This window comes from Danio rerio, chromosome 15, assembly GCF_052040795.2.
Source record: "Danio rerio strain M-AB ecotype USA chromosome 15, GRCz13ab, whole genome shotgun sequence".
Lineage (NCBI taxonomy): Eukaryota > Metazoa > Chordata > Actinopteri > Cypriniformes > Danionidae > Danio > Danio rerio.
Window position 1 is genome coordinate 21,907,126 of NC_141035.1, and position 23,511 is coordinate 21,930,636.

The following is a 23,511-nucleotide window of genomic DNA, read 5'->3' on the forward strand; positions in this document are numbered from 1 at the left end:
ATAACATTGTAATTACATCTATGATAGTCTTGTAAATGTGTTTTTGTATTGTTTATTTAGAGTATTATGGCAAATAAATTAATTATGTGAAATGTATGTACTGTACGTCATATATGTAATTTGCATACATTGCCATATAGCGAATTTCTATATGGGTACACAGATAGACACACAGTAAACCAGCCAGTACAACAATTTCTAACATTACAAAAAGCAAAGCAGTCTTCCCCTAATTTTAGCCCTCCCACACAATCTCTATACTTTGTACTAAAGTACAAAGCTCACAGCTCACATCAGAGTGCTACACGTTCTGTACTTAGAGGCTTAGCAAACCTGACAACACAAATAGTTACAGAAGAGAGAGAAGTTTGTGCAGTCAAGCATCTCTACGACTGAACTAAGCTACTCTAGAACCGTCCAATACCATGATACCATCTCTCATTTGCCTGTTTGAGGACTTTAGCTGGGAATGAATGTTTTTAAAGTCTCAGACTCGCGTATCTACACTCCGGCCGGCCTTCATACTTCATGCTGCTGTGTACTGAGCAGTAGATATCATAAGCACTGGGATCACAACTGCACCTGAGAGAGGAAACGGCAGCTTTCCAGAGCAGAAAATCAATATGGCATGGGGCAGAGGAGGCTGCGGTCTTGCAGTAAAAAAATAAGGCCTTCAAAAATCACCGCTATTTTCGTGCAGGGTGATAAAGTACTGATGGGATCGGGCAGCGTCGGCATCAAAGTTAGACTGCATCTTCACGCTGAATGTAACCCCAAACAGTAGTCATTTTCAAAGCCGCTGACAGCAGGACTGCATTACTTTCTTTCCAGCTATAGACTCAAAATTCAGTGTTCTGTCTTAACTTCATGCGTTGAAACTTTTGGGCTCTTATGCTCAATGTATTTAACAGTCATTCAGGTCACGTTTGTTAATGTTATTCTTTCTTAATGAATCTGAGTTAACATATGAAAGTTTGGGAACCACAGCAGAAAATTTAGCCTATAACAACTGTTTCCTATAACACTGCTACCAGTAAAGAAATTTTTAACTTTTAAAGCCACAGTATGTATTCTTTACCACTAGAGGGCACCTATTCATATTGAACAAACGTGTAGTTTGATGACGACTCAATGTTGTCTTCGTTACATACATGAATGAGCTGGTTGTCCAAACTCACTGTCCTTGAATTAAATTTGAATAAATGTTTAAGTTACGTAATATCTTTTAGTTGCATTTTAAATTAACACTTGCTGCATTTTAGCAGTAAGAAGCTACGATACAGATTAAGCTGAAGCTTGACTACAAAATTAAATTGCAAATCTAATCGAAATCGCATTTTCTGACAAAAAAAAAAAAAAAACGCAATTAGATATTTTTCTCAAATCGCACAGGCCTATTTACTGTAATACAGAAAATGAAAGTAAACTCCATTTTTTTCTCTCTCTCTCTCTTTCTCTCTCTCTCTCTCTCTCTCTCTTTCTCTCTCTCTCTCTCAATGTGGACCTTAACCTGCTGTCTCCTCTTGGCGGTTACAGCAATACTTCTGGATACAGACACAAGTGCGTGTCTGTAGAGCGAGTTTCTCCAACACGTCTATCATGGATCAGCTGTGATCGCCCCTGCTGTTTAGCGTTAGAGCTAATCGCAGCCCTATCTGTTAAGCACATAACCAATCATAAGGGTGTAAGAACCCACACGACAATGCTCAGAAAGCAAGAGGATATTTACATTTGTTTAATTACTATAAATGCTCATGTTGTTTTGTGCATGTACTTGAGTTTTTAAAGGTACATATATATGACTGCAAGTATTAAAGGACAAAACTGTATCACAAATAGTATGTAAATATACATTTATTTATAAATTTTAATACAAGAATTATTGAGCTGTAAATTAAAATATAAAATTATGTATTAAGCATCGTCAATGCACCGAGAAATTGAATTGAACCAAATCGATGCCCTAAAAAATCAGAGCCAAACTGAACCGTGAGACCAGTGTAGGTTCACACCTCTAATATAAACATACTAATCATATTTTACAACATTACAATTTCACTGTAAATGAATGCAGCCTTGGTGAGGATAAGAGATTTATTTTTCAACATAAACAATTGAAAATATTAAAATATGAATATAAAATACACATTTGAATTATAGTTTTCTGAATAATAGTTTGCGAGTGCTCCCCTCAGAGGAACGAATTTATACACTGCTCTCTCTACACAGAGCACACACGGTCATTCATTATCCAAACTCGTTAGGCGCTTAATTACTAAAATCCTCCTGCAGGCCTCCTGACTGTGGATACATTTGTGCAGTGCATTTTAGGGGCCCGTAAACACACCGTCCTGAATGAACACAATCTGCCTCTAGCTAAAAATCACTTCAGCAGAGCCTGTGTAAATCACATCTAAACTGCTGCAATGATTGTCTGTCTGAAAGACAATGGGCTTTCCTAATACGCCAAACTGGTGGAAGAATTGGGAGTTGGGAATTTCTGCAGCACAAAATTGCATTGTGAGTTACAGTAATTGCCTTTTGGAGTTCAGTTGTAATTGTGTGCACACGGAAAGAATAAAGGCTTGTGGTGTGGAGAAACTGTCATGGTGGCGCTGTAGTGCCCACAGGAGACTGTAATGTACAGTCACAGCCACTGAACATTACATCTCATAGCTCATTTAAAATGCAATGAGGCCATAAGCAAATAGAGAGATGATGGTTAATTCACTTCCCCTTGCTCTCCCTTACTGAAATCAATTATTTATTGTATGGGTAAAGAGGATTTATGAGTAATTGCAATATAAAGATGCTACATGTAGATCCCAAACCGAGGGTAAATATACAATTTTTGAAGAAACACTCCACTTTTTTTTGGAAAAAGGCTCATTTTACAACTCCCCTAGAGTTAAACTGTCTGGCGGTAGTTGTTTTTTAAACATTTTTGAGCAAGATGCTAATGCAATTCAATGATCTATGCTAAGCTAAGCTGAAAGTGCTATCGACAGAACAAGAGACCAGCTGAATGGATTCAAAAATGGTAAAACTCAAGTGTCTTGAAAAATATCTAGTAAAATATTATTTACTGTCATCATGGCAAAGATAAAATAAATCAGTTATTAGATCAGTTATTAAAAAACACAAGTTTTAAAACCTATAATAAATAACATTTTTGCACAACAGAAATGTATGCATAAAGACAGATAACTTTTAAACAAATGTTATTGTGAGGATGTAAGGAAGATAATTAAACCATATTGCTAATTAGTTAATAAATGTTGTTTGTTAAACCTTTTTAGATGGATTTGATGGTTGTACCATTTGTCTTTAGCTTTGCATGGAAAATTAGTGAAAAGTAAGGCCTGTTTAAAAGTATTTAATACCCACAACAGCATATTTCAATTTAAGACTTTTTAAGTTCTTAAATTTAGTTTTTGAAATTTAGGACACTTTAAAACTTTTTCAGACCCCGTGGATACCTTGCGTTGAGGTGACAGCAGTGTTTGTGTTGTAAAGATGACTATGGAGACTTTTACAGATGGAGGAGAGACTTGTGGTCGCTGTTTCAAGTTATCCAGAGCTGTTTGACTTCACAAATCTTAAATATCACGATTATATTATTAAAATTATTATCAAATAATATTAAATATTACAATTATGATATCAACAGCAATGCAAACACACAATATGCAGCTGTCCTGTCAACAAAAAAGGGCAGTGCGGTGCACCTCGCATTCACAGAACAGAAAATTGTGTTCAGTGTAAAATTGTAAAATTGATTCGATTCATTATTTTTTTCTACAGAACACAAAAAGTCTGTCACACATTGGTAATGTAATTCCTCGCACAGACAATGTAAATCTCTAGATTATACAGCAAGTAAATAGAAATGTTGACTGCTGTGATGGTGCAGTGGGTGGAAACGTGCAGATTGACAAATGGTAATATGTATAAAGATCCCTATCTTACATTACTAACAGAGAGAGATATGAGAATCTGATTGTTACACATTTTCAGAAAAAGGCATACCAAAACAAAGTTACTGGGTAGTCCTTTCTCATGTTTTCTGGGTTAAAAGATGCATTGAGAACCCAGTCAAAGCACTTAAACATGGAAAAGTCAGAGTTTTATGACATGTCCGCTTTAAGTGATCAAATAATCTCTAGCAGTCAAAGAGATTGATGTGTTTCAAGCAGCTCTGTGTGGTGGAGAAGTGCTGACAACGAGTGATTTTTCAGCCAGACGACCAGCAGCAGATCTGCGGTAATTAAGCTTCTGTAATGCACCTTGAAAGAGAATGAGTGCAGCCTTTACAGAAGCTTTTCACAAACCATGTCAAGGGCTGCTCACACTCTTTTTTTTCCGGGTCGGACAAAGCTCTTGCTTTCACATTAAGTAGTAAACATAGAAAAACTCTGCCTGCGCTCAGCAGCCTCACACAAAATGAACACATTCGATCAGATTCAGCACTTTCAAACTCTGACAGAAGACTGGAGGTATGACCAGAACTTTAAATGTTTTTCCCCATCATGAGTAAATAAATGTAATCAGAGAAAACTTAGGCTGCATTTACACTGCAGATCTTGATGGTCAAATCCGATTTTCTTGGTTTATCTGAATTTTTTAAAAAACCCGCTCTTACTCTATTGGCTCTCTCTCTCTCTTTCTCTCTCTTTCATTAACATGCTTAAATACTTGTGCTACATGACAATATAAAAGCTTTTTTAGTCCTCGTGTTATGAGGTTTAAAGTTTGTGACTCTGCTGAAGTCTGTTCTGAAATGAAAGCGTCAGACTTGACGTCATTCGCTATGGTTTTTAATGATGCGCAACTCACATTGACCGGTTAAAATCTGATCTACCTGCTTACAATGCAGACACAAGAACACAGATCCGATTCATAATGGATAAATTTGCACATATCAACAAGACCTGAATCTGATTTGCGTAAATCGAAATCCTTGTGATTTTTTCCTGCTTACACGAACACGGGCCAAATCAGATCTGTGCCACATGAGAGAAAGCAATCGGAATTGGGTCACTTGAACCATGTAACCGAGTGTAAATGCAGCCTTAAAAAACCAATTCATACACGATTATTGTTGCAGGAATTTTTTATCTGGTTGAGGCTGGTTGTGGTGGTTCTGGTGCTTGTAGAATCTTTAGGTTAACTTACTATCTTCCCAAAGGAAACACTCTAAAACACATTAAAAATGTCAAAATCTCATTTCAACATAGAATAAATCATCTAAAAATATCATCAACTTCTAAAAACTCTCAACTTCTCATTTAAACTGTTGTCATTGTAAAAAATGACATAATAATGTAATAAAGATATTTGTATTTAATTTTATTGTATTTTTTAGGTTAAGTAATTTTAATTATTTTACTTTTTCATGTATTTCTTTTTTTACATTTAGGTTTTTTAATAGTTAATGGTTAATTCGTTAAATTAAATTAAATTTATTTTAATTTAATTATTTTCTTTTTTTCTTAGTCCCTTCATTAATCTGGGGTCGCCACAGCGAAATGAACCGCCAACTTATCCAGCATATGTTTTACACAACGGATGCCCTTCCAGCTGCGACCCATAACTGGGAAACATCCATACACACTCATTCACAAACAGACACTACAGCATACCCAATTCACCTGGACCAAACATCAGGTGCAAACCTGAGTGCAAACTTCACACAGAAATGGCAACTGACCCAGTCAAGGCTCGAACCAGTGACCTTCTTGCTGTGAGGCAAACATGCTACCCACTTTGCCACAGCATCACTCTTTAAATTAATCTAATTAAATTTTTTTAGTTTATTTTATTTCATTTAGTGAAGCAATATTTCTATTTTCTGAGTAATTTAGAACTTTTTTTTTCATTCATCAACATTTCTTATTTACATATTTTATTTTATTTTATAACTTAAGTATTTCAACTTATTATTTCAGTCAGTTAGACATCATTTCTAATTTTCATTAAGGTCTTCTATTCGAATTACTAATAAAAAAAATGTATAGTTTGAGCTAACAAAAACCTCACTGTGTCAGACAATCATTCACTATAGAAAGATCAATTGTGGTTGAATTAACTACATTATTATTTGGGATTAAACCCTGGACTTCAGATGAATGCTGGCTCCTACCGGCGTACTCAGGGTCCACATGAGGAGGGTAGAAGCGGAAGTTGATGAAGAAGGGAATAGGCACACCGAATTTGAACCACTCCACAACATAGGGAGTCTGCTGGCCGTTAAGGGGGTGGCTCACGTCACATCCCAAAACAACGCTCTCTCCTGCACGGGCCGTCACAAACTGGGGCTCCTCTCTCACTCCGTGGGCACCTGGACACATAAAAAACACACACACATTAACTCAATACAGTCTAAAAAAATTCTATAAATACATGAGCCTCATAATCATCAAACCACAACCATCCAAGCAAATTTAAAGAAACAAAACCAAGTCCAGTCTTATATTTATACATTTTTACACTTATGTTGATTTAAAGAAGATTACTGCTTAAAGCAAAACTGTTGGAATATAATTAGCAGATTCACATGTCCCAGTGTACATTAACCAAACTGAAGAATAAACTGGTGTGTCATCATTTTAAACAAAATCAGGCCAAACTATGTTTGTTTGGAGCTTTGGCTGGTTAATAATATAAAACTTCAATTCCACTAAGGCACTGATAAAATTGGTGGCTGTAAGACCCCACCAAATGTATAAAGTTGTTGGGATGTAATGGTTTACATATTCATATAGTTTTGCTTAAATACTTTTGGTTCTTGTCTACACATCTGCCAAATGCAATCCTACAGTAGTTTGACATGCAGAACAAACGTAATTTAAATAGGAATTCTTACACAGCTATATTCACCTCTGCCTCATTCGTCCTCATATATATGCACGAAAGACATGTACGATGTATGTATATTTGTAACAGAAACTCAGAGAATAGATGCATCTCACAGGAACCACTTGCAGCACAGTTTGTTTACCACAGAAGATGACAATAAACAACATAACTAGTTGGCTAGGCATTACTGTATAATGTTATACAGTATTACACAAGTGTTTGCCCAGCTTACATCCTCCATCATATGTCGTATTCATCAGTCACGCATAACGTGCATAGAGCTGCCACCCTAAGTCAGTGATCGGAGTATATGAAAATAAAAAATTCTGTTACACAAACACATTTATCTGCTTAATAAGTAGCCCTGAAACGAATGTTAAAGGGGACCTATTATGCCCCTTTTCACAAAATTTAAAATAAGTATCTGTTGTCCCTAGAGAAGAGGTCACCAATCCTACCTTTCTGCAGAATTCAGCTCTAGCCCTGATCAAACACACCTGAACCAATTAATTAGGACCAGCAGCAGCACTTGATAATTACAGACAGGTGTGTTTGGTCAGAGATCCAACTGAAATCTGCAGGAAGGTAGCTCTCCAGGAACAGTGTTGGTGACCTCTACCCTAGAGTGTTTATGTGACCTTTTAGCTCAAAATAACCCACAAATAATTTTTTATAACTCTCCAAAGCAGCCCCTTTTAGGTTCTGTCACTTACCTTAATTAGTGACAGTCGCTTTAAATTCAAATAAAATTGTGCTACCAGGTCTAATTTTTTTAGAGGGTGGAGCTACAAATGCCTATGTGTCAGCATAGTGGTACATAAAAAAAACAAGACTATTGTCCCATGCTAATTAGGGAGAGAAAGTTACTAATGGGCGGGGCTTTCCCCTTTTATGACAGGTAAACAGGGAGAATCAAAGTGTTACTGCAGACTGTTTTTTAAATTGTGATTATAAAAGATGAAATTAAGGATGCACGATATATCGATGGCCATATCGTTATCGGCTGATAAATGCTATTTTTATTGTTATCCATATCGCTCTGATGTCAAAATTAGCCAGGTATCTATAAGTCGATAGGTTGCGTAATTGTACAGAACTGTCAGCCTTGCGCATACGTGGATCAAACTTTTCAGACTTGTCCAGTGCACTGTTATGGAGATTTATTCCTCCAAAGTCTGTCCTTTCTTTGTGTGGTAATGCTGTGCGTTAATAACTCAGTAAGTAACCATACTCATCATTGTAGATATGTATGATAGAGTGTCATTGTGTATTTTGGGTTAAATCACCTCAGAAAAATATTATGTTTAAACATAATAGAAGCGATGCACATGTGTTAAACAACTTGTTGGGTTGTTTGTAATCTAATATGTTTTTGTTATTATCAATGTGCTGCTTGGCATGTGTTGATGATGTAAAATTATATTCAGTTTGATCGGCATGTTTATAATGATAATAACGGGCACATGTGATGGCTATCAGCACGCACACACACATAGTGAGCCGACAGAGCCTTCACAGAACCAAATGGGACGATTTTAATTCGCATTTTCTAAAGTAATACCATCTGTATTGAGCTTTTCACCTGTAAGGTGGGTCTGAACTGTCAAAACACCTCTTAACATGCTTTTGGGGACATTACATGTTTTTACATATGTGCATTACTTTAACACGTTTTTTCTAGAACATTTGAACTGGTTTCAGTTATTAGTTCTTTCAGTTATTAGGTTTTCTAGCACCGTCTAAAAACATGCAACTTAAGGTAATGGACTAATCAAAATCAGCACCATAGACATGCTCCTAGCAAGTAGTAATCTCTTAAGAAGCAATCAGTATCTGTTCATATTCTCGAGATCTACCTGAGCTCAAATTCCCCTCTTGCCTTTCAAACTCGAAGGAGCCCTGGGCTCGAGGATCTTATGAGGCTCTCTCCCGGGACAGCATGCCCCAAGCAAACAAGCTTTAAAAGTGTGAAGTCTTGAATTCTTTTATCATGAAGTAAATCCTCTTGAAACTGAAACTAGACACAAATGTAAGGATGCATAATTTTATCCTTTGGGGAATAGAATTTTGATATTGGATTTTAAATGAGACAGGCCGTAATTGTCCCGTTCAAAATCCATGTGACCAGAAGTGACACCAAAAGTAAACGACCAAAAGTAATTTAGAGAAGGGAGAGAAGGTAATGATAAGTGATTAAAGATTCTGAGGGCAAATTAATTTTTACACTTTTGGAAGCTTCAAAATAAAAGCCACTACCCAACACCATGGCATGGAAGAGCCATGATACAATGTAAAACTACTCCAACTGTGTTCACGTGATAGAATAAATTAAATTTTACATTCATTTGCACTTGAAAATAATATTTTGGGGTCATTTTTTATTTTATTTTTGAGTGAACTATTCCTTCAAGTTCACGTCTTCAAAATTTGACCCTAAAAATTGTTTTCAAAGTGACATGTCAAGCAGCTCATAGTCCTATATAGCCAACATTTTTTTTCTTACCAAAGACTTGAATAGGTTCCCAAATGTGGGACTTGTGAAAGTTCCTGGGTAATTATTACTTAAAAGAAATAGCCAAGCACATAATGAGATGACAAGAGGCTTATCCACACACTTCATTGATCTCAGCTAATTCACACTTGGATGGGTTTTACAATAGAGCAGCCAGAGTTTTTAGCAATCAATGCACAAGCACGGCACATGCCTATGGGTGACCTATCAGAGCGCTAAAGGTCATTGTACCTGCCTCAGCAGAAAATTTATTGGGGGAATGGATTTTCTTCAGTAGCTCCACCACAGCCACCGAGCCCTCTCTCCTCTATCAGAGTTAGCGTGGCTTCAGCGCCTCAATGAAGGGGAAAATCACCTCCGGGATCAAAAGACCTGCTGACAGTGCATTCTCAACCACAGAGACACTGTATGGAAAACTAAGTGATTCGCTAACAGTAAAATGTAAGAAAAAGTAGGTTACAAAAACAGTGCTCTCTGTCTTCCCTGCTTTACACTAATACATTTGTTTTACGTATTTTAAATCCAACCAGATCTGCTTTGTGAATTCACAGACTACACTTAAAGGAAGCATCATTTAGCAATGAAATTTGATGAACATACAGTACTAGACATACTTTTAAACATTACAAATTGTTGGCTTCCAGCCTGCCACACACAAATACAGAAGAGTTTCTTTGATTGGAAAAGGCTGTGATATCTCTTTTTTGGCTGACATAACACTGTAAACAGAAGAGTTTTCACAATATATTGATTGCCCATTTAGCTAATCGTGCTGTTATATAGGAAAATAGTAATAGTTGTGCTTTATCATAAATAAAACACAGCAATTAACCATTCAGCATCAATAATGACTTTAGCAAGGTGTTATTTATATAATGTTGCGAGGGGGTGGGACACTTCCAATTCTACGGAGCATTTGATTGGTCAGAAAAACTGATGAAAAGCTGAAATGCAGAATAATAGCATACAATTTTGTATTGATATATATATATGGCATGATAATCTGCAGATCAAAACTTCTCTCCATAGGGCAGGGGTGTCAAACTCAGTTCCTGGAGGGCCGCAGCTCTTTAGTTCCAGCCCTAGATTTAGAACATATAAAGGCATTTGCAATTGTACACAACCCTTAGTCTATGGCAATGGCAGTGTTGGCCTTATTAGAGGACATTGTCAATGGTCGAGTCTGAAGGCTTCAAGGTGGCAGGGTGCGCGATGGATGGCTTCTTGGTGAGTGATGTTATTCCTGCTAAATTTTTTTAATTTTATTAAAAATAAAATTAGACCCTGGTTTCCACCAAAGACATGGCTGTTAACCCCCCTCAACAACCCACTAACTCAACAAGAGCGCAGAGTTGTAGAGCGGGCAATTGGGCAGCTGAAATGCCGGTGGCATGCTGCTATACCGCCCTAACAAAGTGTTCCTCTTATACATCGGTGTCTACCACAGACACAGATACTACTCCAGACAGTAAAGTGTCGCCCATAATTGAGGCAACTCTCTCCTCAAAGGGTATTAGTTCAGCATCCCCTGTTTCCCCGCTTGCTCGATTTACACTTTGACGGAGTGCCGCTGTTCTTCTCTTAACCTGCACCTTTACATCGGACCATTTCTTTTTTAATTCACTCACAGTGTGATGTTCAGACCTCACTGTTAACTGCGTCAGCTAAACTCTCCCACCCTTCTTCGTAGTCATTACCATATTTATACAGGGGAGGAGACAGGGAGGGGTTTTTGTGCTTGTGCACGTGCGCTCAGTTTAACATTAATTCGGATGTACAAAGAGAATATGCGAGGGGCGTGGGATTCTGCGTACGCAGTGTTTCATACATCTGATTTTTTTACTGCTTACGCACATTTACAGCTTTGTTGGTATGCAATGTTTTAGTATTAATTAAATTCAAGTCTTTGTACATGATGCCGAAGATGACTGCCTGGAGCTCAAACGTGCAGATATGTGGCAGTGCATGCCTGTGTGTGTGGTCATGTATTGTGTGTTTTTAGTGGTAGCCATTTTAAAATTAAGATGTATTAGTGTAAACAGGGCCTGAGTGTGTTTTTATTGTGAGCATGATGCTGCTGTGACAGGGGTGTGGGTGAGGATTTCAATGCTGGCTCAGCATTGTGATGTCTATGGGCGATAGATGATGGCATCGTCTATTGACCCAACTCTAGAACCCAGTGTTTTTTTTTACAGTGTACTGCTTTGCTTCAAACCAAATTTGTAATGTTGTGATATCTGGTTGGTCTGATTCAAGGCTTATAAAACTTGTTTTTTTCATTCCTGTGCTGAAATTAATGGGGAAAATACTTATTAATAAAGTGGAAGGGCACTAATGCACTGTATTGCGCACACAATTTCATGTCCACTGATTGACAATTATGTCCATGTAGTCAAAAAACAAATGATTGGCTACAATTCTCAAAGCTGCAAAACAAATTATAAATAGAAACCTCTAATGCTCTTCAGAGAGTGTGAACACAAACACACAACAGAGCATTTGAAATCAGCCACCCGCCATCAAGTACACACTGACCTGGTATTCAGTGCTAGTGGTGTTAAGAAAGGCTAGTACTGTTGCATTTTTTTTATTTCAAGTACCAACTTCATACCAAAGTACTGGTACTTCTGACAACACTAAATCCTATGAAAAAAATAGTTTGTTCACAAATCAGTAGCATTTATCCAAAAAAAAAAAACTAAAAACAGGAGCCATTTCTCTACTTTCTACCAAACTCACATGCAGCTGTGATTTGTTTACCAGTTTAATCAGCTTTATCCAGTGGAAGAGTTAATCCACTTTATTTGATTTAGCTCACACAGCTTTTGGACTGAAACAGTGCAGATTTAATCAAATTACTCCTAAAGTAGAGCTGGACCTTCCAGTCACGGCCCTGGAATCCGCTCTACTATTGAGGGTGCAGAAGATTGCAAAGCGCCACAAAGGGAGCAGCTTTGCTTTAATGAGAGACCGACAGGACGCATGCAGAACATAAACTCACTACAATCTGCACATGACCAGCCCAGAGCAGCTTCACAAAGAGCATTTCACTAAGCCAGAAATGTGGGTCAGGGAGCCCCACGTTTAGCCTTGTTGGAAAGGGCTAATTGTCATCTTGTAGCACTTCTGCCCAGTCGGGAGTGTATATAGCGTAATAAAAATGTTGCAAGATCACACATAATTAACACTTCACTTAGTCTGTTAAATAGCAATGTAGCTATATTTAGACAGCTTCTTTTTATAGCCACTATACTTTTTTTCATTTTGTTCCCCTGTGAGAGAGTTTCTCTCTGATCCTTTGAATCAGAATTGGAAAACTTTCTAAGATTTTACACTTACTGTTACTTACGTCATGTGATTTATAAAAAGGTAACACTTTATTTTGATGGTCCCTATTGTACATTTTGTTGACTAAAAGTTACATTTCAACTACATGCCAATTACTTAGTAGACTGTGTTTAAGGGTGCTTTCACATCTAGACTTTTGTTTCGCACCTAAACTGTCTCGTTTGCTCAGTTAGTGCGGTTTGTTTAGCATATGTGAATCTAGCAATCGCTCTCGGATCTGCACCAAATCAATTGGTCTTGGCTCAATTGAAACGAACTCGGGAGCGGATCAATCGTAGTGAGAAAGCGATATGATCCAAGCCCGGCTATATCACAGTGCATCATATGTCATAGGCATATATACGGATATATGAAGAGAGAATTATGAGTAGGGCGGGAGGTCATTCTTACCGGTAAATGTGCGTTTCATGTAAAATACGAAAATGAAAGCATGTTAACCATTACCGAGAGCTGTTTATTCATTAGGAATTGATGAAACTGCAGTCTTAGTTTATCTATTATTTCTCTCTATAATGTAAAGCCTATAATGCATAAGCCAACTGCTATGTATGACAAAGTCTTACCTCTGATTTATACTTGGTGACGATGTCTGTGGGTGTCACCATTCAAAATGAAAGTGCAGCTTTTTGCCTATATTGTCTTATTGCTCATCGTCATAAATTAAAATAAGGACGCATGACAGCTGAGCTGGACTCTGCAAAATGAACCCTGAAACTCTGACCAATGTGAGGAGAGTTTACTCGCACGCGACTTGTTTTAGCTCTTTTGGTCCATTTATAAACTTTGCTGTGTGAAAGCGAACTGCACAAAGAGCACCATTGTAACAATTTTAACCACTGTTTCGGAACTAATTTCTGATTAAAAAGTAACAACGACTATTTCACATCTCACACGCATGGATCTGCTTGGAAAACAGAGAAATATATCACATCCGGTCGGCCGGTCTTGTACAGTCTAGTCGGAAGAATCCGCAGCTCAAATCAGATTCGAATTTTCCACATACAAAGATGATCAGAACTCCCGGAAATTGTTTGTCATGTGCAGTGAAAAGGCGGCATAACCCTAACCCTAACCCCAACCTAACATGCTACTTATAATGTATTGAGAATTAGTTGGCATGCAGTAGCAATGTAACTTAAATTTATGAATCACAGCACATTATGTTAGCTGACCAATCAGAGCCTCTTGAGGGTGGGCGTTTGGAGGAACTAGGAAATATGACAGTCATTTTCATGTTAGCTGAGTATCTGTATATAATTAATGTAGGACATATGAAAAAATAACGAGATGTTGTAATGAACACACACTGCTTTGCATCTTATAAACACAAACAAGCTTTAAAAAATCACTGTGGATCACCACTTTAAGTTTAAATTCCATTCAAATCACAATATTGCAAAATAAAAATATTATAAAATGACAATTCTAGATTTTACTAATATCGTGCAGCTCTATTGTGATCACTGCTCAAAAAAAGTACCTTTTGAATGTCTGGGTAAAAAAAAATAGATATTGAATACACATAATATTCATAACATAATTTTGGAACAGTAAACATGTCAGGCTAAATGATTAACATAAATAGTTGACCTCTGCCATCTTCCTTAGTTTCAAAAACACAGATTTCTTTATGAAACATATGCTTGGGACGACAACCTGTTATCGTCCCAAGCCTAGTCACACTTATTTAAAGAAAGCAAAAATTGGCACTTTTGACAGAATTAAACAAGATTGTGAAAATAATAATCAATTAAATGAAATAGAACTAGTGACTTCATGATTAAAGGTATGTTCATGCCATGTTGCAATTATATAATTACAGTGCATGTTTGCATCGTTCTGTAAAAAAACCTAACCCAAATAAACTGAATAAGAATGGCTTCTCAGAGTAATTTTTTCAACTCTATTTTATGAATTACACATTATGTGGATAGAAAAAAAATCTGTTTTTGCAGCTGAAAGAAAGACAGATTACTGAAAATGACTGTATGGCAGCGCAGGAACATGAGGATTAAAGGTGCTGGACCCCAGTACTAGCTGAAGTCATGTGACCACTCCCCCTTTAATCCACTTGTGTCTGCTTTCACTCCCAAAGGCACAACAAAGACACACGACCCTTTCAGCGCATATAAACACACCCATCACTCACACCACACATTTACACTGCATTATATGGGCTTTTGGTGAGCCAAATGGGCGCATATTTGTGTTATATGTCAGTTCCTGTGTCTTTAGCTGAGTTTGCTGAATATAAAACAATGACATATAAACAAAATTAAGAGAACAACTGTAAATTAGCAATTTCTTTAGATTAAATATGCATTAGGAATAGGTTTTAGTAAAAAAATTATAGTTTTTTTTCTGATAACATTTTTTTTTAATTTCAAACAAACATATTGTAATGTATACAAAGTTTCTTTTGTACTCATTTTATTTCATTCAAAAAACAACAGTTGGTAAAAATAACAATTTTTCATTGAAAATAAGGATTATTCCAACAAATAATTCTCTTACATAGTTAAATAATTGGTATTTAGTTGTCTAAGGCTTAATATAAATATATATTTTTTTAAATCTTATGCCAAAGAAATGCTCTAAATGACAACATTATTTTTTTAAGAAGACACTTAACATATAAATAAATGCACAGAAAACATAAATATAATAAATAAAAAGTAATTTGTAATATATATTACATTAAAATGTAAATAACTTATAAAAAATCCCATATTGTAAATAGGTTGTCATTTAATAAGAATGGTAACTCAATTTTGACAAAAATGGCAGATAGAACCTTATAGTTCAAAGATGACGATTTATTTATTTATTTATTTATTTATTTATATGACCAAATCATATTTTCCCTACACCTTGTACAACATTTTTAATAAATTGTAATAAATTCTGCCTGGTCATGCTGGTTCAAGAAAAAGAAATGTTGGCTCACACAGCTCTGGTGAGAAGAATTATCAAGGTCAACATGCCAACAACTCAATAATCCCTTTTGAGGTCATACTAAGGAGAAAAAGCATGACCAGATCAGTATAGCAAAAGAAATATGAAGCTATATTCATAAGATAAGTACCGTCTGAGGCTACGTTCACACTGCAAGGCTTAGTGATCAAATCTGATTTTTTTCTCAGATCTGAATTTTTTGCATGGCTGTTCACACTGCTCTTATAAATGTGGCCAATATCAGATTTGCAGTGTGAACAGATCATGGTCCTAAACTGACCCTCATGCGCAAAAGTGCATTACGGTGAGCATAAAAAAAGTGCTGCATGAGTAAGCACGTTGTCAGATCATGCTTATATGATTATTACCCTTTTCACAGACAACCGTGGTGTAATTCATGAACAGTAAATGTTTGTTCTGCTACTACTAATGTCTCTTTCGGCATTTGAGACTTAAAATAAGTCTGATTGAAAACACTGATCATTTGTGATTTATGACAACCGAGGTGCGTGGCGCTCTGACTACCGCTATATAGTGAACTCATAAAGGGTTAATAAGCAGCCGCAGACTGAATTATGATGGTGGAGATGGTTTATCTCTGTTTGCAGAGTTATTTAATTGTACTTCGTTATAAACAACAGGCACATGCAGAAAGGGGGTTTGGGTGCTCGAGCACCTGCCCTTTATTCTCTCGGAGAGAAAGTTCTTCCTCATTTGCACAGATCCACCGTCCACAACACCCACGACGCTTTACGGCTAAGCGATCTACCCGTGCCTCAATCGTTAACCAGATTAGTTAACAAGCACCAGTTATGCCTTCAAATTATTTTTCAACATGAATAACCAGCTTTCTGTGGTACTGTAATCACTCTGTGTGCCATTCTACTGTGCTGCTGAGGAGTAGATGATGTCTGCAGCACAGAATGATGACGCATGTCGCTCAAAGATTACGTAAAAGTCACATGAAATCCGACATAACCGTTCACACTGCGGTCACATTGCTAATCATCAGATCTGTGTCTGATTTAAGACCACATATGAAAGTGGCACAGATCTGACCTGAAAAGATCAGATTCCATGCGGTTTGGGCTGTTCACACTGTCATCACCAGTCACATGAGGGGGAAAAAATCAGATTCATGCCACATTTGCCTGCGGTGTGAACGTAGCCTCATTGTCTGTTCATATGCTGAGGTGTTCAGACCAAACATCCTTCTACTTCAAGCTCACATTGCCTAGTTTTGCTGAGCACAGAGAGGATTGTGTTGAGATATCATCCAAATCATAATTCCTGACATGAACCCCTTAATTTTGTAATATAAGAAAAATAAAAAAATTCAACTAAACGTTTTCCCTATAATAGTCGGAAATCAAGGATGCAACTCTAGCAGCTTCCCTCTAAGGATCCATATTCAAATGAGGAAATTACCAGTCCATAGTAAATTATTAATTGTTGGAAAATGCAACATTTACACAGAAGACATTCTAATTACATCAAATATTAACAGGAAAAAAATCTTAATCTATATATCATCTATCTATCTATCTATCTATCTATCTATCTATCTATCTATCTATCTATCTATCTATCTATCTATCTATCTATCTATCTATCTATCTATCTATCTATCTATCTATCTATCTATCTATCTATCTATCTATCTATACAAAAAAGGATAAAAAGCTATAATCTGTCTAATTTTCTAATATTTATATATTCCAATATTAAAATTTTGTAACATGTTTGGCTACAAACATTCAGGGCTGGGAACAGCAAGATTAACTGATGACAAAATAGTCCTATTTGTGTGAACTGTCCCTTTGGTAAATATGATTTATTATTGCACATCCCTCAGGAATACTTGTTTCTGATTGGTTCAGAATTTTCGAGACGTGGTTATCACCGATTATAACTGTTATCAAGTGCAACGATTAATAACATGCAACTCGTCTGTTACTCACAAACACACACTGTTAAATATAAACACAGATACTTAGCATTCACAAGTTTATTTAATTTTGACTGACATGACATATGCAAATGATGTAATAAAACAGCAGAGAGTTGTATGAAAGCAATTGATGCATGTCCAAAAGCATTTGCAATTTGTTAGAAGGAATGAGAAACTGCTACTATGATGTGCACAAATGACTAATTGTTTTGAGAAATGCATTAACTATTGTGCAAATGTAAATAGTGTTGTGAGAAATGCACCAAAGCCACTGAGAAAAAACTGTAAAACATTTTTATAAAATTAGCTTTACAGATTTTGACAACTAGTTCAACATTTTGTATGTATTAACTCAAGTAATGAAATGAGGATTATTGGTTTTATATGAAATGACTATACAGCATTCACAAGTATAGTTAATTTTGACTGACATGACATAAATGAATGATAATTTTATAAAGCAGCAGAGACTTGTATAAAAAAGCAATTGATGCATGTCGAAAAGCATTTGCAATTTGTTGAAAGGAATGAGAAACTGCTACTAGGATATGCACAAATGACTAATTGTTTTGAGAAATGCATTAATTGTTGTGCAAATGTAAATAGTGTTGTGAGAAATGCACCAAAGCGACTGAGAAAAACTGTAAATGTATTAACCCCAACACTCCCCAAAATTCTCCTTCTTTTTCTTAGAGGGCCAAATCAAAGGTTACCATAGACCAACTTTGGCCCGTGGGCCAATATAGATTCAACTTAAATCTATATTTTGAATCCAATTTATACATATATAGGAGATATAAAACACAATATAGTGGTGGGTGAGTTTCATTTAAAAGACAATCTCAAGTTGTTGTCGTTTTTTTTTTTTTTTTTTTAGTAACTTAACCTGTTGCTTAGTTATTTTGTTAAAGAAATTAATGTAAAAGTATGTTATTGTTTTTTTTTTAAAGATTAAGATAGGCTTAAGACTGTAATATATTACTTTTAAAAGTAACTTTACCCAATAGTTCTGTATAGGTTTATTTAGCAATGTCACCCAACTGGATACAGTTGAAGTCAGAATTATTAGCCCTCCTTTTGATTTTTTTCAATATTTCCCAAATGGGGGTTAACAGAGCAAATACATTTTCACAGTATCTCTGATAATATTTTTTTCTTAAAAAGAAAGTCTTTTTGTTTTATTTCGGCTAAAATAAAAGCAGTTTCTTCATTTTTTAAGAAACATTTTAAAGTCAAAACTATTAGCACCTATAAGCTATATATTTTTCTGATAGTCTACAAAACAAACCATTGTTATAAAATAACTTGCCTAATTACCCTATTCTGCGTAGTTAACCTAATTAACCTAGTTAAGCCTTTAAATGCCACTTTAAGCTGTATAGAAGTGTCTTGAAAAATATCTGGTCAATTATTATTAACTGTCATCATGGCCAAGATAAAATAAATTAGTTATTAGAAATGAGATATTAAAACTATTATGTTTAGAAATGTGCTGAAAAAATCTTCTCTCCGTTAAACAGAATTGTGTCAATAAAATAAAAATGGGTTCTAATAATTCTGACCTCAACTGTATATTTTAACTCTTGACTTGAGAAAATGTCACATAAAATAAGTATCTGATCTTATTCTCTCAATGGTACTTCCACATCAGACATTCATTGGGTGAATTTGCTATAAAACACCACAAACCATGAATGGGTTGATTTAAAGAGAAGCTCACAGTGGTGTGTGACTCCCTCCCTTTCTGAGACACAAACAACCAAGCTGAATGGTTACTAAAGCTCCGACAATCCCCAACTTAAATACCCTTTCCACCAGCAGATGGAATTATCCATTTGCAGGATGAATAAACTAATGCCAACATGCTACAAGCTGACGCGTAAATTTGTTTACATTCATCATTATAATTATGCAGATTATATCGTTCAGTACAGTCTTTTCATGCTCTCTAATGGCATAAACTAATGCTATATGATAGCGCATCAGCAGCAGGCATCCCTTCCTGTGATGAAGCGTAATCTGTGCACCAAGAGGCCGCGCTAGTCTCCCTGCCAACAGGGCCAGTGGGACACATCATGAATAGGCAATCAAATGGAGAACAGAGCAGAGGTGGGCTCTCAAGGACACAAACCCACTCGACTGCACCGGCCACTGACAAACCTGTAATTGAATGCCAGCCTGTACACGATGAAGGTCACATCTCAGAGAGCCATGTGTCAGAGATGCCCAAAGAAAGCAACACATAGCATGAGTGACCAGGCTAACAATGCTTGTGCGGGTGGAGTTATAGGTATACAATATCTGGTGTAGGGGCAAGGGCGTACGCTGTAAAACCCAATAAGTGAAGGTAACTCAAACCATTTGAGGAAACCGATTGAAACAAACAATTTAGGTTCAAATACTAATCCTAATGAGTACTGTGAATTAATCCATTTGAGTAAATGAAGCAATTTGAGCACAGTAAAACCCAATAAATTAAGAGAACTCAAATCGTTTGAGGAAACCGATCGCTACAAATCATTTGAGTTAAAAACTAATCTATATGAGTACTGTTGACTTACTTCATTTAAGTTGAATAGAGGTATTTAATTAACTCATTTCCTTCAACACTGAGTTCAAAACTCTTTTCAAATGAGTAGAATTAACTTTCAGTCTATTTTGAGTTAACTACACTCATTTCATTTGATAAAGTTGACTGTTGTGTTTTACAGTATTGAACTGGCATGAACAGAGGGGACGCATCCCTACCAATTACTGAAATGATACCAATAATTGAATTGACTTCAAAATAAAAGAATGCTCGGTCAACCAAATTTGTGCACAAAGGGTTTAAGTCAACTTTGCTATGAGTTCACTATAATACTATTAAGCAAGGCTGTGCAGTTAATGGAAATAGAGTTTTGATTTTGGCCTCCATGTTTATAAAAAATTATCAGAATAAAACAGTTTAATTGCATCATACACCTCTCTAAATTTCTTTTCATTCATACCTCCTTAAAGCCAATTTGCAGTAAAATCATGTAAATTGACTTTTGCAGTGTAGAACATGATTCATTAATTGTTATTTGTATTATTAAGTGTTTATTTTCTACTATTAAGTACTTTATTTATGTTTTTAAGGCACTACAATTTAAGCAATGCATGCGCTCTAGGGATGTATGTCCCCACTTATGTCAAGAGTGAATCTATGCCCTTGTGTAGAGGACCTTGGTGATAGCTGCTCTAGAAGCACAGCCTCATCAAGCTTCGGACCCTTTATGAAATTTTGTTTCGAATCAGTGGTTTGGAGGATTTACAAATTTGCAGGGTCACATGATTTCAGCAAACAGGGCTTTGTTATGTCATTACTGCTTTGAAGTGTTTAGAAAATTCAATGGTTTTTTTGGGAGTGGAGGTGCAATCTGTAAAGCTGCATTCACATTAGACGCAGAATAAGCATCAAGCGTGATTAATTTACATGTTAAGTCAAAGCAAAGATGCGAATAGACATCCTGTGGCGCAATACTTAAGAATGAGGCAGTGCAAATGATGCAGTTCACGCATATGAATCGGCACGAGTTGAGAGTTTTGCGTGATTGACGCACTTAACGTGTATCAAATCGCCAACTCGAATCGCTCGAGTTTGAATATCTGAACTTCAGCTGACATTCACGCCATGTTAACCAATCAGGAGCTTTCTCTTGCAGGAGAGTGATTATGATGTAGCACCTGTTGTTGGTGTCCCGGGGGAAAATCTTTCTGCGGACACCGGACAACAGTTGAAGCTGAAAGCTTCCATCATCAACGTATAGTTTCTGGGGGAGTTTATATGCTCACAGAGCTGGGTTTAGTCTACTCTGGCATGGCTCCAAATGAATAGATGTTGCTTTTCAGTCTTCTTAAAACACAACAGCACAAACACAGCTTTTTTCTTAATAAAATTTATCTTAGCCATTTAGCAATAAAGTTAGAGTCACTAGGCTGACAGAAGCCCCGCCCATGAGGCAAATTTGCATCTGTTGTAAAATGTATTTGACATACAAATGGAGAGAGTAAACTCAAAATGTTGAGATGTTGAAATGTGAAATGTTGAGGCGCTGCGAAAAGGGGTGGGATTAAACAAGATGATTAGACCTTTAAAAAAAGCGACTGGTTGGTCCATGTTTTAAATTTCTGTCCAGAGAGGTTATATTTTGATCTTAAATTGGTCTCAAGCAAGCATATGATGTGATTTAGCAGGTCAGAGTCCACCAAGCTTGGCAACGCAGCGAACTGTGAAACTTAACGCATGACCTTGCGTTTCCGATCTGACGCATTCATGTGCGTATGAGTGAAAGTCTATATGGGGAGTATAGTGCAGTGTGACCGCAGCCTAAGACCAAGGCAACACTGAGGAATTTATACAGGAGAGAACAAGTCGGTTAGTGAATTACTATGGAAACAAACAAGATGAAGGGTGTGGTCAGTGAATGTCAATGGTAACTAATAAGGGAACTATGGAGACAAACAAGGCACAGAGCTGAGAGAAATGTAACAGTACATATTATGTAAATTCATGAGAATTTATACAATTTCATTGATCTTGTCATTCCCTCAGTGTAGATTATGATTAAGGGTTAGGGGCACAATTTTTTACATCACACAAATTTATCCAAATTTGCTACTTTTTACCAATACATAACATAGTTTTGTTTTCCGGCTGGCAATTTGCATTTTCTGTAATTGTTATACATTTTTTAAAAGTTCTCTCCCTCTGTAATAAGATTTCCAATGTGAGTGGGACAATCTCTCACTCACTTGGGATAAGTCAATGACTACATTTACATGGACATCGAATTATTAGCCTTAATCTGAATGAGACAATAATATGATTAAGGAGTTGCTTTAGAATGTTCCTCTCCTGATCCTGTTTTACATGTTATAGTCCATACATTGATTAACATCATTGCATCGTCACACTATCCAACATTTCCTCTGAAGTTTCATGTATTTTCATGTGTTTCCTTTTTAATTTTCTGACTTTAACTGCAGTTCAGCAGTTTCACTTTCATTCAGGAACATTTTATTAATCTCCCTGTGACAAACTGAGCTATTGGATGCGAGTATGAAGTAAGGACTGCTGGAAGAGTATTGTTTTAATTGCCTTGCTGACTCGGTAGGTACAGACAATAGTGTCAAACAGCCATTAGTGTATGGAATATCCTGTCGCGAAATGCGGCAAAAAGTCCTACATGACGGTACTTGTTTGGTTAAGGTGTTTGCATGTCTGTACTGCTCTTCAATAATGCGATTAAAATCAAAATACTCCCTATGCCTTAATTCGATTTCTGTTTAGTTCGATTATGACTTTAGTTGGATTATTGGAAATCACACAGTGACAAACCTAAATGATCCAACAATTCAATCAATTCCCCATAGACAAGGTCAAGTCCTGCCGTACATTTTCTTTTATTCAGAAGTTGCTTTATTCAGATACTATATACTTTTCAATAGGCACAATCAGCCACAACTTTCATTACATTTTGGCTTTAATACAACGTGGCAAAACTACATTGACCACATTTTCATATGACACCGTGTAAAGCTGAATTGAAAAAAATATTCTGACTATTATAAAAGTATTAGTGGCCTTTTTATGACTCCAGAACAACAGAAAAAGTTAGCAGATGAAATAAGAGACCTCTGGGACAACAGATGGCCGCTTTGCTCAATGGAAACACAAGCCGCCGTGACTGCAACAGGGTCGTAGGTGTCCATCTGATGGACTGCATCGCAAACTCATTGCCATGGCCCATCTGGAGGCTGGTCTCTCTGAACTTACCGATCTGTTCCGAGTCTCAACATGGATTTGATGCCACCGTATGCTAAAGATTCCCAGCTAGGCACTAGTATTGAGTTGGACTGTGTA

The 23,511-nt window shown here is 36.4% G+C and overlaps 1 protein-coding gene and 2 long non-coding RNA genes across 42 annotated transcripts in view; 1 reads left to right on the forward strand and 2 right to left on the reverse strand.

The window, feature by feature from the left end:
- The window catches only part of igsf9ba (immunoglobulin superfamily, member 9Ba), a 118,728-nt gene that overhangs the window by 83,100 nt on the left and 12,117 nt on the right, over positions 1 to 23,511 (reverse strand). For all 40 annotated transcript variants that reach the window (XR_015509292.1, XR_015509291.1, XR_015509290.1 and 37 more), the window contains exon 2: positions 6,143 to 6,340. Coding sequence is in view for 4 of the 40 variants with exons in the window: in XM_087283982.1 (XP_087140108.1) it covers positions 6,143 to 6,340 (198 nt within the window). In the remaining 36 variants the exon portion in view is untranslated. The remainder of the gene's footprint in view (positions 1 to 6,142; positions 6,341 to 23,511) is intronic.
- On the reverse strand, positions 15,479 to 17,974 carry LOC147833643 (uncharacterized). Its single transcript, XR_015509348.1, has 3 exons — positions 17,341 to 17,974; positions 16,969 to 17,250; positions 15,479 to 16,907 (listed from the first exon to the last, which is right to left on the reverse strand). It is a non-coding gene; the product is annotated as an uncharacterized LOC147833643 (long non-coding RNA).
- LOC147840613 (uncharacterized) lies at positions 18,500 to 23,295 on the forward strand. The gene is made up of 3 exons (XR_015509341.1): positions 18,500 to 20,926; positions 20,990 to 21,117; positions 21,159 to 23,295. It is a non-coding gene; the product is annotated as an uncharacterized LOC147840613 (long non-coding RNA).